The sequence below is a fragment of the Patagioenas fasciata genome, chromosome 5, assembly GCF_037038585.1.
Source record: "Patagioenas fasciata isolate bPatFas1 chromosome 5, bPatFas1.hap1, whole genome shotgun sequence".
Taxonomy (NCBI): domain Eukaryota; kingdom Metazoa; phylum Chordata; class Aves; order Columbiformes; family Columbidae; genus Patagioenas; species Patagioenas fasciata.
This window is the reverse complement of record NC_092524.1, coordinates 3,368,244-3,387,118: the sequence shown is the minus strand read 5'-3', so window position 1 is coordinate 3,387,118 and position 18,875 is coordinate 3,368,244. Positions and strand designations below refer to the sequence as shown.

The window sequence follows — 18,875 nt, the reverse complement described above, 5'->3', positions numbered from 1 at the left end:
CACTCAAGACACAGGAGGAGTAAACAGGGTCTGAAACTAATGAAGCCATTTATAAGACTTTGTTTTCATTTGTTACAGATTCTAGGAAGATGTTACAGTAACAGGAAAGGCACTGAAAGAAACGACAAACAAACAACATACACTTGTATTTCACCAATCTGAATACTGGTTTTTGAAATTTTGATGGATTTTTTTCCCCCAGTAGTGTTCCAGTTGGCTTAAGTGCGCACCTTACATGGTGTTTGCTAACGTTCCTCATTTTCTAGGTGACTCATCTGAGAAACACAGGCAAAAATACAAACATGCAAAAAGCCAGGCACTCACAGCCACTCTTGATGTTGGCAAGAAACACATTCTGAAGTATCCAAGTACTCAACATGCAAAATTACTTGGAACGAGTCACGTTAGACGTCTCACATTGGTTAAGGCAAATCAATATTCTTGATGGAACCTGGGCTTTAACTCCTTAGATGTAAATCAAGTAAAAAAATCACCCCTAAAGTTTGCTGTGAGGACTCCACTGTTACAGCCCTGAACATCACACAAAACCCAACAACTCTGTTGAAGAAAACAGTTTAAGAAGTTGGCACTGAAGAAAATATACGACTACATAATCCAGCGGCATTTTTAACCATACCTCATTTAATCAACACCATCAGGCCCATACAAGACATGAGACAGAATATACTCAGAAAAATAGACTCATAGAACAAGAGACTCCATCAGTGTGTACACACACATGGAGCTAAATTGAAGACCTAACAGGCAACTCTAAACCTGGCAAATCCCAGTTTGAAATCCTAGTTGCTATAATCTTTACAGTTAAAGATGTGCATGTACATATATATTTATAGTTTATTGTAATAATATTAATTTAATTGTTATAAATAAAATTAAAGCAATACAAGAAAATTAGCCACCAACCAATTTTCAAAACAACAGTCATGAACTGCTTGACCTGCAAAGATCCTTTCTCTCCATAGTCAAACAAAACCAACTTTGTTTTCAACACAATCTCTACAGTAGCACTTTGCATACGACTTATGTATCATACACTACTCTTAATCCAACGTTTCACAGACACTTGGAGCTCTCACATCCCTTTCCTTGCTTTCACACGCATTTTTGTAAACCATGTACAAAGATTCCAAAAAAGGTCACACTCAAAACATGAATACTTGGGCCTCCAGGGTTTCCTTCTCCTTGTACAATCACTCAGAAGAACAACAAAACTGCCTTTTTTAGATCGAGAACCAAGGGGAATTTATTTAAAGCACAATTAACGGATTTCAACAAAAAATATTTTGAGTCAATCACAGATGAATATCCCGTATCTTTCATTGATTCAAAGTAAACAGGTAAAATACTTGGATTTGCAAAAATAAACTGCATTGTGGATGCAGAGATAACTTTTTCAAATTCGGATTTCTCTTAAGTCATTATAAAGTCAAATTAGCTTTCTTTGTGTACGTATTTTTTTTTCTTTTGTGCCTACCTTATTTATTGAGACTACAGGATATGCTATTTTATTTTAATTCTATTTTCAGGTACATGCAGTTTGGTGCTGGTTCTGGTTCCTGGTGGCTTAGCTGCATAACAATTAAAAGCCAGCCTAATCAAACTGCCCTAAATGAAAGGACCATCGATGTTGTCATGTCCCTTTCAAGGTCTCAAGTGACAAAACAAGCTACAAATAAATCCTACCTCAATATTACTTTATTTCAAAGAAATTCAGCACATAGTTAGAAGACCCATACAATGCGCACATGTTCTGTACTCTTTAACAACTTTTATCTACCCTGTTTCCCCAAAAATAAGCCCTGGCATGATTCTCCAGGATTTTTGAGTATACTCAAAATATAAGCCCTAGTCCAAAAATAAGCCCTAGTTACTAAGCCCTACTTACAGTTCATTTAAAAAGCCAATTTAAATAGTGTTCAGGCAGATATACATGTAAAAAAGTAAGCATCTTTTGGAGCAAAAATTGTATCAGATCCTGTCTTATTTTTGGGGAAACAGGGTATATAAGTATTTGTGAGCTCTTATAATCCATTTCTTACACAACACAACAACAATCTCCACTAGGTGGCTCTGACACTCACCATGTCGAACAAAGTCTTTTGAACAGTTGCACATGTAAGACCATCAAACAAACAAAATACCCCAGCAGCCAGTTATTAAGGATAATTTACCCTGTGTACAGCTTGCGATACTCATGGTAGCCAATTCTCTCTTTATGAAGCCACACTATGCCATAAAAAGCAATTCCTTCATAAAAGGTACTTATAAATACAGTATGTCAGTAGCAGAACTCTTTTGGTAGTCTCGTTTCTCTCATCACTCACTTTTGGTGAGGTGGAGCTGGTTTATGAGCAGGTATATTAATCTTTCTCCTTCACATTCTGACTTCATTTGTCATTCTACCCTTTATGCACAAAAACGTTCCCTCCTGCAAAGTCTGCAAGCAATTCATTATATTTTACTTCACCTACAATATCTACACATTGTGTAAACTGAATGATCTGCATACACAGATTTTTAAATAACATACACCCTTTAAATAAGGAAACTTTGCAAAAGCATCTGTTTTCCTTTTGAGGAATTCATCTGTCAGTGCAAGGGTAGTGAGGAATGAAAGCATGTATTTCTATTTATCAGGTTTACACACTGGTGTTTCAGTGACCATAAATAGAAGCTGGAGATAATAAATGTTAAATGACATTTAACAAGGTAATGCAAGGTAAATGCTTTTTCCTTCCCCCTTTAATATTTAGCACCTCTTCACTATTTTGATTTTCTTTAAAATAAGAGTAGATAAACACTTTTCCAGTTATCTAGGATTTTTAATGTTTCTTCTTTGGTCATCCATGTTTATCTTCATCTGTTATATTCAAAATGTTAATGAAGATCTTTCAGTACCCATTCTAAAATCAGACTGAATATTTAGCATTGAACAAACCTAAAAAAGAATACACAGAAGCCAATCAAAGCATCTATTTTCCAATAAGATTGTTCAACAAAACTCCTGATTTATTCATTTCTTCTTAATTAATTGTCAAATAATATTTTCAATTTTCCTTTTAAAAGGTACTTTTATTTTGCATTTGCTATCCGTTCAGGAATTTTCAACTATCAAGTATTTTCACTTAATTCACTTCAAGTATTTTGCTATGATTTCAAAAGGAGAACAATAATTCCTCCGCGCAAATGCAGTGGTTTTGAGCAGCTTTAGAGACTAAATATTTTCAGCAATTAATACTCTTCTTGTGCTAAAATAACAAGTTAATCCTACAAACCTGTTTAAATTTTCCTCTGATTTTTTCCAGATCTTCTTGCAGCTTATCATAAGTGGGGTCTTCATACGGGAATTTCTGAATCATCCCTATTAATGAATCCAGAGTCTTTATCTTTTTGCTACAAAAATCAAATCAAAACAGAAAAAAACAGTGAGCCTACTACAGAAGTTTTTTCAATCCATCAATATGAAAAATATACTAATATTTAGATTAATATATAATAATTCAGAGCATAGAAACCAGCCTTTCATCCTTCACCCATTTAGCTCGCTGAGAGTCTCTGATACATATTTAAGCCATAATCAGAAATTATGCTGCAGCACAACTGACAAATTAAGGTTTCCCTTTTAACTGCCAAAAGTTGATAAATATTCAAGAATCTTCAGAAATATTAATGAGATGACTGAGGAAAATAAAGAAACGCAACTAAAAAACCTCACCAAAACACATATTGAAATGGCTGACAGTATGGCGGTAATTTTGCCGGATAAATTGATCAAAACTGACAGAACAAAAAAATATGGATAAAAGGATGGAAGTCATGGAAAAACGTAGGTTGGAAGGGACAGCTGAAGGTCACCTAGTCCACCTTCAGTATATAAGGTTGCTGAGCGCCATCTCCAATCAGTTTTTGAAAATCTACAAAAACTGAGCTTCTAGAGTCTCTCTGGACCACTTGTTTCAAATTGTGAAAGTTGCCTACTGTTCTTTTACTCTGCACTTCTGCAAGGAACGTGTATCCACCTTATCCAGAACTTCCCCTGATGTGGTACAACTCAGTATCTCCCCTGTCTTCTCTTCTGCAAGCTGAAGAAACCAAGTTCCCTTCTCCTCTTTTCAGTATCAGATGGTCCAGCATCTGATACCATTCCAGTGGCCCTCTGTTCACCTTTCTTCTGTTTTTCAGTATGTCTTTTTTATTGGGAAAGAGACAAAACTGGACACTATAATTTGAAACAGTATTAAAGGAACAGTATTTTTATTTTTTTAATCTTACCTGCTCTTTTCATCTGTGCAACTCTGGAGCAGACACTGCCACGTCAGTGCAAACCCAAGGTAGCAGCCAATCTGCAAATTTATAAGAATGTCATGAGGAAAAAAAACAAAACAAAATATATAGTATACATAGTCAAACAAAAATGATGCACTGCGCTGTATCCCATTCTTCAGGAAACAAATCACTGGATATACAAAGATGTTTCTATGCTGGAAAGTTCAGTAAATGAGGGCAGGACAGATGAGGGCTAACTGTATTACACAGTACAAGAGACAGAAAACTTTTTGTAAGAATCTATTTAGCATTAGAGGACAAAGTATTTAAAAGGCAGCATAAAAAGCAATTTTGCAAAACACTAGCCATACGTGCTTTGAACCCCAAACTTCATTAAAGTCTGGCAGTAGGGAGACAGTTGAAAATTAACTTATTTAAGATGCTTTGGTAGCTCCAGTTTGCTGTTAGTTATTTTTGTTAAGGTACACATTGGTTTGGAACCTACCATCCCATTAAGTGCTCAAGCATATTTGAAGTGAGGCTTCCAGTTAATTTTTTCTTGACACAAATTCAACTTGCATGCCTCAAAACTCCTTAGAGACCCAAGGAAAATGGAGACAACTGACAAACACAGCAGTTACCACTGCAGCAAAAACAAGCTACAATGGTAAAACACACCTGGCGCTTGGACACTTAGTCACTGACTCTTCAGCTTAATTAGTACTGGTCTGCCACAAGGGCATAGGGCTAATCTTGTGCTTGAGCCCAAGTAGACACTGTGTCTAATCCTGCCTGAGCGATGTGTCTGAAAACAGACATCCTTTAATTATAACATCTTGCTTTAATTCTCTGTCAAGCAAGGCCAGTATCAGATCAGCATCATCATTTTGCCCATGACACAAAATAGGCTGACAGGTCTAAGATTACCCAAGTTGCTCTTTCATTTAACATGATTCACTATCTACAGTCCTACTGTCCTCAGGAGCTCCCCCAATATAAGCAGATTAGAGTACTTCTCTATTACGGTCTGTCTAGGACCATTTTGTACATAACTATCCAGCTTTGGAGGCTGCTGTTTAACATACTCATCTTGGAACTACATAGTTGTAGTATAAGTAAGAAAATATTTCATCACTGTATATATCTGTATCACACTCAAATGCAAACAAAAATTTTACAATAACCATCCTTTCAGAATCTGACAGGTTACCATTTTCACTTCTAAGGGACTTAATACCACTGCTACTGTTCTTTCTGCAGACAATCAACTTTTTGAAACCTGAAAATATCAAAAGGGCAAATTGCCAAATCACCTAAAGGTCTTCAATAGATTGAACAGGTTTATATTTGTGGTGCTATACTTGAATTAAGGACTGCCATGAATCCTGTGGAACAGCTTCCCATCAAAGCTGAAAAAACCCAGTTCATGTCCAAAATCACTGGAACTACACTGTACAGCACTGAACACACTTCATGTTGTGATAAACTCAAGCTGGACATATGAGACAAATTAAGGTGCCTCCCCAGCACTCTTCAGGCCCTTCATTTCTAGGAAGCCTTATTGATGCAGGGACATCATTGTGTGAGTGCAGCAATACACAGAACTATGATTCTATAAGTCTACAGTAGGCCTCAGACTACCAACACATTGGGCTTTGCGTAACAGTTATTTTCTAATGACAAAACCACTGTGATTCTGAAGTATTTTCCCATTTACCTCAGAACCGATCTTGGCACCGTGCAGCAATCCATACCTTCTTCCCTCAACAACTCCAACGTGACTGCCCTCAGCGTACCCCTCCTGATATCCCTCACCATGGAACCTGTAAGGACAGAAAGACCAATTTTAGCACCTGTTTTCATTTCATATCACACGCACACTGCACACAAGCATCTCACAGAAACAAAACCATAGAATCATTTTGGTTGGAAGAGACTCTGAAGATCATTGACTCCAACCGTTAACCCAACACTGGCACTAAACCATGTCCTAAAAACATCATCTACATGTATTTTTAAACCCCTCCAGGGATGGTGACTCCAACACTGCCCTGGGCAGCCAGTTCCAATACCCAACATGCTCCATCATCTCCAAAATACAACTGTAGGTATTTAGAAATATCACATGACATTGTTTTAAATTAAGATGCAATTACCACCACTGTGATATTTTTAAACCAGTTTAAAACAATTTGCCAAGAACGACACACTCTACAATCCAGTGCAGTACTTTCATCAGAATAACTGCAAGCTCCCAACTCCGGGTCAAGTTCCCACACAGCGGAAGAGCCAAGATCATAGAATTACAGAATGTCCTGTGTTGGAAGGGACCTACAAGGATTATCAAGTCCAACTCCTGTCCCTGCATAGGACAACCCCAAAATTCACAGCGTGTGTCTGAGGGCTTTGTCCAAATGCTTCTTGAACACTGTCAGGCTTGGGGCCATGACACCTCCCTGGGGAGCCTGTTCCAGTGTGCAGCACCCTCTGGGTGAAGAACCTTTTCCTAACGTCCAACCTAAACCTCCTCTGGTAAATCTTCCTGCCATTCCCTCAGGTTCTGTCACTGGTCACTAAAGAAAAGGGAGTGGAGCATCTCCCTAATGAGGAAAGCCTGAGGGAGCTGGGGCTCTTTAGCCTAGAGGAGATGAGGAGTGATCTCATTAATGTTTATAAATATGTAAAGAGTGAGTGTCAGGAGGATGGAGCCAGGCTCTTCTCGGTGACAACCACGGATAAGACAAGGGGCAATGGGTACAAAGTGGAACACAGGACATTTCACTTAAATATGAGAAGAAACTTCTCAGTGAGAGTAACAGAACACTGGACCAAGCTGCTCAGGGGGGTTGTGGAGTCTCCTTCTCTGCAGACATTCAAACCCGCCTGGACACCTTCCTGCGGAACCTCAGCTGGGTGTTCCTGCCCTGGCAGGGGGACTGGACTGGATGAGCTTTTGACGTCCCTTCCAGCCCCTGACATTCTGGGATTCTGTGAAAAGCGCAGTACCTGCTCCTCCTGCTCCCCTGGTGAAGCTGTAGCCGCCATGAGCTCGGCCCTCAGGCTGAACAAACCAAGTGACTTTAGCCACTCGTCATACGGCTTCCCCTCCAAACCCTTCACCAACTTCGTAGCCTCTTCTGGACACTCTCTAGTAGCTTTACATCCTTTTTATCCTGTGGTGCCCAGCCCTGCACTCCGTGCTCCAGGTGAGGCCGCCTCAGTGGAGCGGGACAACCCCCTCCCTTCCCGGCTGGCAACGCTGTGCTGGATCAAGCAAACTCATCTCATCAAGAACAAAGGGGAGAATTCCCCCGCCATTCCTCAGGCTCACCACCCGCCTTTCGCCCCTCAGGTTTTCCTCTCAGCTCCTTCCGCCGACTGTGGGAGCTCAGGCCAGGCGCCCCTCTCCCCACCTAGACCGACCGTTCCCTGGGTGGAATCCCGCTCCCCGAGGGCCCCACCAAGGCTCCCTCACCACCCTCACCTCTCGTCTGCCATCACGATCTCGTCAAACATATCAGAGCCTGCGGATGCCGCCGCCGCCATGGCGCCCTCACAGCCCCGCCGCTCGGCATGCCGGGAACGGACGGCGAGCCGGAGGGGCCGCGGAGAGCGCGGGGCCAGTGCGCATGCGTCACCCCCTCCCAGTAGGGGTGCAGCGGGGGGTGTGGTTCGTTGAGGCTTGACCACGCCCCCTTCGTCTCGTCCCGCCCCTCGCCGAAGAGGCGTTTGCCCATCAGGGGACGCCCGAGCGCCGCCGGTGGTTTGAGAACCGCGGTTCGAGTCCCGTCCGCTCCGGCAGCGAGCCCGGTGCTTGTATAAAAATGCGCGGAAGCAGCAGAAAACTATTTTTCGGTTTCATCTCTTTTACTGTTGAGTTCAATACAAAGTGAAGACACTTGGATATTCTGCAATAGTATAGTCAGTAGTCTTCATATTATATCTGCTGTTCAGTCTCTGTTTCCATCTGAGTTTCTTGAGGTTCTTCAGCTTTTGAAAATTTTTCATCGTTTTCCAGGGTTTGCTGAAGTTCACGGATGGTGCTCAGGAGAACATGAAACTGCTTTCTTCTCAGCTCCAACTTATCTTCAACATTTTCTTTAATGTGAGAAAGGCGTTGCAGTTCTTTTCCCAAAGCGGGAGCAGGAAAAAAAATAGCCGCAGCAGAAGGATCAATTTTGGGTTTTTTCCTATGAAAACACAAGTTATGGTACTGGAAAAACATATATATATATTACCGAGGAATTATTTTGTCTGATTTCTTGACTTTCTGGGTGGTTTAACTTGTGCAGGCAGCCCAGGAGATGGTTCATGGACACAAAGTGCAAGGAGTGAGTTGGGGGGGGTTGTTTCCAGCCCCGCTAGTCCTGGGGTCCAGTACAAACCAGTTTTGCATCGACCTGAAACATTTCTGACTTTCAAGTAGTGTATTTTTTAGGTGTATATACCCAAAATGTAAATATTTTCCATATAAATACCCAAACCAAACTTTAGTGTGCCATTCTAGACTGTTTTCTACAATATTTATGTATTGTATACAGACAAACACTGTAAAAATAAAGCATTTATACTAATTTATAAACATACATTTTAATGCTAATGCTTTCCAGATACTTACACTCAATAAAAATGTGGGTGTGGGTATAACAAAGCAGTTTGCTGATCCAGGGGCACGGGGCTCTGTTATCCTCTGAATCAAACACAGGAGGGCAGAGGACTCGAAAAGACGGCTTTAAAATTCAGAAATGGGTCTAAAGACAAAATAAAACTGCATAAGAGTGGAAATGAAGTCGTGCTACTGAAGGTTTAGCCAAGCAGATGCAGCAATCACAGTTCATTAAAAGCGCTCCATCGCAACAGGTTTTACTGATTTACACAGAGTGACTGTTGTCAGTTGGCCAGTTCATTTTCTGCATTAATTTGAAGTTTTGATATCACTGGATCTCACATGAAATCACTGAAGGCTGCCAGGTGTGGACACCTACCTGCTCTACAACCTCACAATCACAAGCAAACACATATTGTTCACTGAGGGCAATGGAAATTCAAAGTGTCTTTGAAGGTTTCCTCTACAATTTAAATCTTGCTTTGGAAGCTAATAAAAAACAAGTTCTTTGATCTCAGTAGATAGTGAGATTGATGAAAGATGCTGAAAATGTAATAATGTCCTGGCAAGAAGACTGCAAAACACTGGTTTCATTTTGGGGCATTCTTACACACCTTCAACCATCAGTTTCATCACTTTCTGTGTTTCTAGATTGTCACAAATTCACCCCAAATTCAGAGTCACAGTGATGTCTTTTTTGCAATCCCATTCACTTCCAGGTGAAACACATCTCTGCTCTCATCACGTCTGAAGCTGCCCAAAAGGAGGGTTGGCTTCCATATCTTTTTGAGAAAATAAAGCACGTTTACTTGATTTATTGTGTCTTCATTCATATACAAAGTAGAAAGAGCGGACTCAAATTTTTCACTAACACAGTTTCGGTGCTTTGAGCAGAGGTAAAGTTGATACTATGGCTGTTGAATAAAAGATTTATAGCTTTTCACACTTCCCTAGAGTGGAAATGGAGATACCCAGTATCTCCTTTCCTCCAGCCTTCCCACTACTCCAACAACTCGTATTTGCACATCACAGCTTCTAACCGAGACTTCACAAGGAGACATTTGACACCTGACCTTTAAAAACCTTTTTAGGGCTGTAAAATGTTCTCCTTCAAATGAAAGCGCTGCAATTCTACTGTCTTTGAGAAACGATAATCAACTGGGACGTATATAGTGACTGGTGGTGCTGGTGTTTACATTCCCACAGAACCATCAGCAATGGTGTTTTGAGGCTTTGCACAGCGAGTTCCTGACCGAGTCAGGTGTCTGATGGTAAAAAAGGAAAAGAAAAAGCATTTTCCAGTAATCCTTCCACCTTAAGCTGTCACTTTGTCAGATTTTCATAAGCAAAACAGCCAGAACTGGTCAGAGCTTGGATGGGAAACCTCCAAGGAAAACCGAAGCGCTGCAGGAAGCGGTGTGGGTAATTTCTCTCCTGGCATTCTTCCCTCCATCTGAATAAATATTGAACCATCTCTAACCACAGTGTTGCAGTAAGAAACCCTGTGCTGCTGGCGGAAGAAGCAAACCCAAAGGCATCAGCAAATAAAGGCACCGGAGAGCTCAAGATGCTGTGCACAAATGCAAGGTTGCTCATCTTTGCGCTCTGGAGCAACATTCACAAACAACAACACTACATCTACTTAAAAAAACCCTTTCATTGGTTAAAACAAAGAGCATACCCTCTGAATTCTGTTATTTGCTACGTTTCCCATCAAAACTCTACTTTTTTTTTAGCAGAAAACTTAAAGTGGATTTTTGGCCAAACTTTGAAAGCTCGTATTTATTTTATTTCATTTTCTGGGTTTGATTTTTGTTGTTGCTGCTGTTGTTTAATTATAATTTTTAATTTTTTTATTTAGAAAAGTGTCATGAAAGATATGTAGTGTTAAATAAAATATTGCGTTTGATCAAGAGTGGAAATGAACAACTTCGGGGTTACAACACCATGACAATCAGGACTACGTTTCCCAGTACCCGAGGCACAGGAGTCCTCCGGATGTGTGGCAATGGCTCGGCATGAAGGAGAATGGGAAACACCATGGGAGACGTTTGCCAGCCAAGAAATCTGCAATTCCCATGACTCATGACATTTCCAAGCGGAAACCTTCAGTTTCTTTTGCTGCCAGAGCACTGTGGATGATAGGTTTTAATGACAGCAGGGTTTTTTTTTTATAGAGTAGATGCAAATCCATGACTGCTTTATCACAGATAAAGTGTAATTGATGATGCCTGTGGGCAGCACTTGTGGTCCTAGACCTGCTGCTACCTGAAAAGAGGTGGGAGCATGGAGGGGGTTGGTCTCTTCTCCCAAGGAACAAGTGATAGGATGAGAGGAAATGGCCTCAGGTTGTGCCAGTGGAGGTTTAAGTTGGATATCATGAAACATTTATTTGCTGAAAGGGCTGTCAGGCATTGAAACAGGCTGCCCAGGGCAGCAGTGGAGACACCATCCCTGGAGTTGTTTAAAAGATGTGTAAATGTGGCAGTGTTGGGTTAATGGTTGGACTTCATGATCTTAAGGTTGATCATCTTAAGGATGACTCTGATTTTATTCTATGGTTGAATGATGAGGAATGTGAGGAAAACACCAGAGCACACTCACACAGCTTAAAACTGAGTTCAGTAATTTGTTTTAACAAGTGAATAATAACTGAAGACTAGATGGAGCGACCTTCATGCATCCCAAGGTCAACATTTGATGAGCTGTTTCCAAAACCCTTCCATAAGAGAAATACTTTTCTTAGACTTGCTGTTTCACCTGGAGCTCATCAGTAACTGTCAGCAGAGACACTCAAATTCCAGCCTTGGCATTCACTGCCCAGTTTTAGGAAAACCCTTTTTGTGCCTCCATGTCTTTGCCTGTGGTACCTCAGCTTCATCACCTTCACAAGAGCCACCATCTTTACATGGTGCCCCAGTTTGCCAAAGCTCCTTGAAGTCTCTAGGCTAAAGGAGTGACAAGAGAGTCAACCAGATTTCAGTGTCAAAGATGATTTTTTAATTGCAAATGTACACATTACACTACTGATAATGCACAGAATTTTTTAAAAGCTATTGTTTGCTAAAATTTCATGATTACAAAACTTCACAAAATTTGTTACAACTAAAAAACCCACCTTCAGGAGTATATAAATAGAATTTTGAGCATAAATAACAGTAACAAAATAAACAGATGTATGTATTTAATAAATTAATTATAAATATGAAGTGCTAGGTCAGAAGAACACCAGTATTTCCAGTAGAGGTTTTTTTTGGTATAGAAATCTCTATTATAAATGAACCTTTGGAAACTAGTAGAATCCCCGAACCCTTTTCTTGAATTGCTCCTTTTTTCCTTTAGTTTCACCTTGGTTACTCCTTCATCCAATTTTTACAGAAGTGAAGACATCAGACATCTGCTTTTTGGCCACGAGGTACTCGTAATCCCTTCCTGCAAGAACAACAGTGTGACTGGCCCAATTCTGTGACATTCAAGTCACTAAACTGTCTCTTCCCTGATTCCCACTGATGCAGAATCAAGCCTGGGAGGGACTTGAAAGAATTGCTGATGGTTGAAGGTTAAACAGAAAACCTATTTTGCAACTGATTTGACCTATACATGATCCATTTTCAGTTTTTCTCTCTGTTTGCTAATGACACGCATGCTTATATACAACGGAACCTTAATTTCAATATTAATTTGATCTGCTAAATGCTAGTTCTGTGCACTCTTGCAACCACACACTGAGTTCTCACTGTCAATGAGAACTCCCTGCTGGATGATGCTGATCCCACAGTGAACACAAATTACCCTATAAAAGAAATCAAAGATCCAGTTTTCCAAAGTACCCTTTAGCAATAAGGGAAGGAAGACATTTTTCCCTTTCTTTCCTTATTTCCTAAGGGAGGAAAAAGCACAATATACAAGCAGAACTGTTTTTTCAGTGGTATGCTTTCAATAGGAAGTTTTCCCAGAACGTTGTCAGCAGGTTTTCAAGAAGCAGCGTTAACTCTAGTTTGAGTAACCACATTTGCTAGGTTTTCCTTCACTGTGTTTTGTTCCAAATGTTTGTCTTTAAGGCTTCTGAAGAGATCATTAACCTTCCTGTGACTGGGAAAAAGTCTCTGCATTTGCTTCTACGAGCAGAAATGACAGGTGAACATACATGGTAATGAAGTTGATGTAGAAAAATTGTGATTATTTTCTCATCACCATGGTAATGGAGGAACTCTGATGAAGCTGCTAAGTTTTTTCTTATTTAATCCTTCTTTTCCAAATAAAACTATGGGTAGGCAATTCTTCAGACTATAGAGTAGCCTCTGGGCACTCACCTCTTCCAACACATCGCAAGGGAAAGGCTGGCTCCATACTGAACTATACAAAAGAGTTCAAAAATATCCCTACATGAGCAACTAAAAACTTGCAGTATTCTGCAGGTTTTCTTTAAAAACACGTGTGTGCGTGTGATCAGAGTCATTTCTGAAAGCTGGGGCTCTTCACTGGCGACAGTTTGGAGGTGATGCCAAAGGGGTCCATGCTGTCTGTTTCGAGGGGTGAGGAGTACACCTCTGGTTCCAATGCCTGGCTGTAATCACTGTATTCACCAAAGTCTGACGACTCCACGGGCACTGTGTTGATCATTGGTAAGAAGTGAGATAGCGGAAGAAAATCTTTGCCTTTGTATTGTTGTCTTTGCTTGGCGCTGCTCAAAGACACTGATATTCCATACTTTTTTGATTTATATACGTTGTAGCCATCCGGACGAATCTCTTCTTCGAAGGAACAATCCTCAGTGGAATACCTGAGCTGAACATCAGCAAGGAACAAGAATTACAAATACACCCACCAGACTCATGGTATTCACAACATAAACCTGTGATGTGACCAGTCTTTTCCCTTTGCTGTCAGTGTGGGTGTCTCTCTCCTTTCTATTCTATTCTATTCTATTCTATTCTATTCTATTCTATTCTATTCTATTCTATTCTATTCTATTCTATTCTATTCTATTCTATTCTATTCTCATGGACCCCCCCTACACTTAGTATCGTATACATTTGGGTTCATGAGGCCATTAAAAGACCTAATCCAGAACTCCTGAACTTAATTCACATCCATCACATCAAATAAGCTTTGAATCCTGGATGTGTACTTCTCCACAGCTATGACACTTATCTGGTCCTGAGCACAGGGAAAAAGTATCTCAGCTGCCAGTGCTCATTTAGATAAACTGCCTTTAATTGCTGACAGTCCTTAGCTGCAGTCACGAGAGCTAACCCAACCATCCTCAGCTATAAAACTCCAGCTCTGTTAGAGCTTTGCCTGTGTAAGGGCTTCAGGATGAGGTCTGGAGCAAGCACAAAGCAAGCGCTTATGCAAATATGGCCAGTCACTAAAACAATACTGAAAAGGTAATTGTCTTTTTCTTTTTTTTTTTTACTCAGCATTTACTAAAATTACAAAAGACCAGTTAGTGCAATGTTATTTGCTCATTGCACATTAGTTAGAACTGTCAAATTGATACCAGCACGTTAAGATTTTGTATAGAAGAATGTATTCTCTTAGGTATGAATTTGTAGAATTACAGTTGTGATATAGTGTACGGATAGTATATTAAGAGTTTGCATCGCCAGGTCAGACCTTTCCAGATCCTTACACAAGCGTTGTATTTCTTTCAACTCCGGTGCTATTTCAGGCTCAGCCACTACAGGTGGTTGAACTCACAGTCAATAAAGACAATTGTTGATTATGTCTCAGGCTGCAGTGATAAAAGTGCCTTTATATGAGTGCTCTGCCTGTCTGAATGGAGAATATATTTGATAGTCTTCAGTCCTTTCTCAAACATCCTTAATAATACGGCATGCAATTAAGTGCATGCATTTGCTTGTCTTATAAAAGCACTTTTTAAACCAATCAAGTAATTTTTAAAAAGGCATTTTCTTCAAATTAAATTACACAATATTTATCTTTCTACACACATTATAGCTCAGAAAAATACGTGTCTATGATACAAATGTATGGCTAAAATTCAGTCTCACTAACAAGGATGATGAAATAAAAAAGCTTCTTAGCACATTACAAGTAAGTTATTGATTTCACCTCCATGCCTCAAGTATATAATTATCTCTTAATTTCATTGGAATTGTCTCTCGTGTATTTTTTAAACAAGTACCAAATGCACTTGAAGTGTTTCCAAGTTATCTTTTTCACAGGAGGAATTCATAGTACGTCAGTGTATTAAGCAGTCACACAATTTCCCCTAAACTACAGAACATGGCATGCTGCACATTCGAAAATCAACCCTCGTCACTAGTTTTCCAGTGTTAAAAAAGGTCACGTTTCAGGAGTGCAAGTGGTTGCCCAGTTCAAGTCCCCAGATGCCGCGTTTGCCCTTTTGTTCCTCCACTCCTCAGTGCAGCGCTGATAAGGCAGAGAATTACCTGCAGAGCTGCCAGCCCGGGCTGTGGGCAGAGAGTGACAGCAGGTGCCCACAACATGCAGACACAATGCATGGCTACATGCCATTGTATTTTCAGAAAAAAAAACCCTGCAATTAATACTATATACAAACAAATGCAATCTCAGTCAAGGCATATGCATATGCCTTCAAAACAGTGTTATATGAAGGCTACTTTAAAATTCTGTGATTGCTAAAGTCCAGCCGGCAGCTCTGATGGGAGCAGGATCCAGGCTGTGCTTTGTTTTCATCGATCGTTTTGCTAGGGATATACATTAAAACATCAAGCTAATAATTGACCTGCCGTATCATCTAAACCTATGCACGTTAGCACTGCATCGACCGGTTCTAGCCCAGAAAAGCTATATATGTTATACAAACGTTCAAAAACATTAGTATATCAGTATTGTTTCTACTAAAGATACTTGGAATTTTGACAATGGGCCAAGTCCTTGCCCAATTTAAATCAGCAGGAATTTTGCTGGAGTAATCAAAGCAGAATCAAGTTGTATCTTTACTATGGCATAATAAAAAGCTGTCGGTCTGTGAAACTCAGGCTCCCATAACTCAGTTATAGATTGAATCTAAATCTTACCCTTCAAAGTCTAGAGTTGGCAGCTTATTCATGTGGCTTATAAAACAAGTTTATATCGCTGACGAGGACCAGCTAACCCTGACATACCTAGGAGAAAAGTGTGACTTGGCAAAGCGGTGTCAGCAGGTCATTCAACTTTTTGAACATAAATGCAATTTTACCCTGCACTGTATTTTCAATATATTTTGACGGGGGACACGCAACACACGTTTCGCATTCTAAATCATGTCCCTTGATGAATCCTAATAATCCTGACGGCCTTTCAGGCGGGAACAGTGACAAGAATCACCGGTCCTATAGAGAAAAGAGGGTGGGGGTGGTGTGGTGGGGACCTGAAAGCTTTGTTAACCCTTTGCCAACCGCAGCAGTTAAAAGAAAGGCAGCTCTTTGGTCTCGTCGGCCGTTTCAGCGCGGCAGCCGGGCTGGAAAACTCCCTCGGGACTGAGTTACCAGGACCGGAGTGTCGCATCTCACCTGCCCGTGCAGCCGTCCCGCCTCGTCCATGCAGAGGTACCGGGAGCTCCGCACGCCCTTGATGGCCACGGTGCGCACGGCCACGGCGCGGATCTCCAGCAAACCTGCGGGGATAGAGAGGGAAAAACCGCGTTAACTCCGCGGCGCCGTCCCCATCCCACCCCGCTCTCGTCCCGCCGCCTCCGGTACTCACTCTGCGGGCTCTGGCTACCGGCGGCATCCACCCGGCCGTCTCCGCCGATGCGGAGGAAGCAGCTGAAGAGCCCGTGTTTGCTGGCGGTGTAGAGGTGCCGCAGCCGGATCGGTTCCCCCCAGCCGTAGTTAACGTGAGGACCGGCGTCGGGCAGCGGCAGCGAGACGGCGGTGACGGCGGCGGCGGCGAGACTGAGCAGCGCCAGGGCGACCGGGCGCGGCTCCATGGCGCGGAGGGGCGCGGAGGGGAGCGGAGAGGCAGCCGTGCGCTGCGTGCGCTGGCTGCGCTGTACTTCGGGACTGTACGTCGGGCCAGCCCCCCGGCCTTTTATAGCTCTCTCGTTATCAGCCCGATCGATTCGGCTGCATCCAGCTCCAATATAGAGCCCATTTCATAGCGGGAATTGGTCGGGATCGGTCACTCCCCCCGAAAATATTGATCGGATGACATCATGTCGCAGGGGACACCCTGAAGTCGCTCCCTCCCCATCCGCACCTCCGAGTTCTCCCTCCTTCGAGTCTCCGGCAGTGCCTCTCCCCGTCGGGTCGGGGCCGGACACCCGGCGGTCCCCAAGGGGACGGGACGGGCGGCACCGCCGCTCCCGCAGCCCCTGCCCTGGTGTGAGCGCCGGGAAGGGGACCGGGGGTGGGCGGGTGTAAATCCAAACCCTTCCCGCCGCCATGCGGAGGTGTGGGAGCCAACCCGCCTTAGCCCCTGCCCATCCTTTATTTCCCTTTTCAGAAGGATAATTCGCCTTTTTCACACCTTTTTTACACCTCGGTAAAGGGAAATGAGCCTCGGGCAGAGCAGGACCCCGCAAGCCCCGGTCACTTCCCAGGTAGCGCTGGGTGAGCCGGTGCCGCCGGGTCCTGGTACCCGCAACCGGCGGGGCACAGCCGACACCTCCCACGCCGCGACGGGGAGGCCCGGTATAGCCCAGCAGAGCCCGTTACAGCGCGGTACAGCCCGGTAGAGCCCGGCACAGCCCGGTACAGCGTGGTGCAGCCCGACACGGCGCCTCTGGGCGGCCCAGAGCTTCTCCGGTGCTTTATTGCCGCCCGGTCATCCCCGCCTGTGTCACTAGATGGAGCCTGACACCTGGGATGAGACCGGCCTCGCCTTTGGGGAGCTGCTGCCTGGAGGCTAGGGGGGGTCTTCAGCTCCTGTTCGTCCCCATTTGCACAAAGAGATTGGGGGGAAGAAAGCAAAAAAAGTGTGTGTAGTAAAATTGCGTTGCTGCCAGCCAGCGGCCAGATCTAAGCATCAAACAGATTGTTTCTTTTCCCGATCTTTGCATGGACTTTTTCCACACATGCTCCTTCTCTGAAGCTTGCTCAGGGAGTGCAGCAGGAGAAATGGAAAGAAGCAGACACATATATTTTGGTTTGTTCCATGCTTTTTGCACTTTAGGGGATTGCTGCGGACTTTTGTGCTGCCCATCCAAACTGAGCATTGAAGGAATTTTCTCAGATCTCAAGAGAGAAAAGGGGTACTGATGGGATTTCATACAGAAAAAAAACCCTCTTAATCCACAGGATGCATTAAATAACAATTAAACAAAACATAACCCCATACCCCCAGTGACTCCTCTGAAACAACAAAGTTCCCATCGGCTTCAAATCCTGTTTTTATGTTTTGTTACCTGATTACTTTCATCCTTTTTGTTTGTACACTTCCTTCTCCCTCCTGCAAACACTCACACAAGTAACTTGTCTTTATGTGTAATCTTAGCTCACTAAGGCTGTGCACATAGACAACGTCATAAATTAATACAGAGTCTTGTAGGATGGTGGACTGCACTTGTGTAACTGCTTGGACTTCTATCATGTGTAGCTTATGGTACTGAATTTAATCCATCTATCAATGCGTGTTTGAATGATCAAGGTCTTGAATTGCAAGCTCCTGGAGCAGGGATTGTATGTCACCAACCATTCCAAAAGCAACTACTGATTTTGACAACCTTCAGGTTTGGTTTTGTTTTGGTGGTCAGCTTGAGACATCCAAGAAGGAGCCCCATTTTCTCCTCATGGTTGGTGAATAATTAATAAAAATTTGGACCACGTCACTTTCAGGTGCCTCCCGCTACATCCTCCAAATCATGAGCTGATTTGAAAAACTCTGGCCTTTCAAACATCACACAAGTTCACAATATTATAAACCCAGTAAATAATACTAAGACATCTCAGGCCCTGTCTTTTTTGGGGTTTTTTTTTGCCTTTTTTTTTCCTCTACAGAATTCTGCAATGTTATTACATGACTGCTACAAAGGCAGTTCACTGCCCCG

The 18,875-nt window shown here is 42.4% G+C and overlaps 2 protein-coding genes across 3 annotated transcripts in view; both read right to left on the bottom strand.

Annotated features, from left to right (window-relative positions):
- The window catches only part of LTO1 (LTO1 maturation factor of ABCE1), a 28,022-nt gene extending 20,124 nt beyond the window's left edge, over positions 1-7,898 (bottom strand). The window contains exons 1-5 of one of the 2 annotated variants that reach the window (XM_065840082.2): positions 7,772-7,898; positions 6,005-6,110; positions 4,294-4,364; positions 3,297-3,414; positions 622-2,959 (exon numbers count right to left, since the gene is read on the bottom strand). In XM_065840082.2, coding sequence (XP_065696154.1) covers positions 2,891-2,959; positions 3,297-3,414; positions 4,294-4,364; positions 6,005-6,110; positions 7,772-7,833 — 426 coding nt within the window. In that variant the 5' untranslated portion in view covers positions 7,834-7,898 and the 3' untranslated portion in view covers positions 622-2,890. Of the gene's footprint in view, positions 1-621; positions 2,960-3,296; positions 3,680-4,293; positions 4,365-6,004; positions 6,111-7,771 lie in introns of those variants that run through there. The other variant, XM_065840081.2, reaches the window with a different exon arrangement.
- Positions 7,899-11,870: 3,972 nt separating this feature from the next.
- FGF19 (fibroblast growth factor 19) lies at positions 11,871-17,196 on the bottom strand. The gene is made up of 3 exons (XM_065839828.2): positions 16,592-17,196; positions 16,399-16,502; positions 11,871-13,681 (listed from the first exon to the last, which is right to left on the bottom strand). The coding sequence occupies exons 1-3, from the start codon at positions 16,815-16,817 to the stop codon at positions 13,349-13,351; spliced, it is 663 nt and encodes a 220-aa protein (XP_065695900.1). The 5' UTR covers positions 16,818-17,196; the 3' UTR covers positions 11,871-13,348.
- Between the last annotated feature and the right edge of the window lie 1,679 nt (positions 17,197-18,875).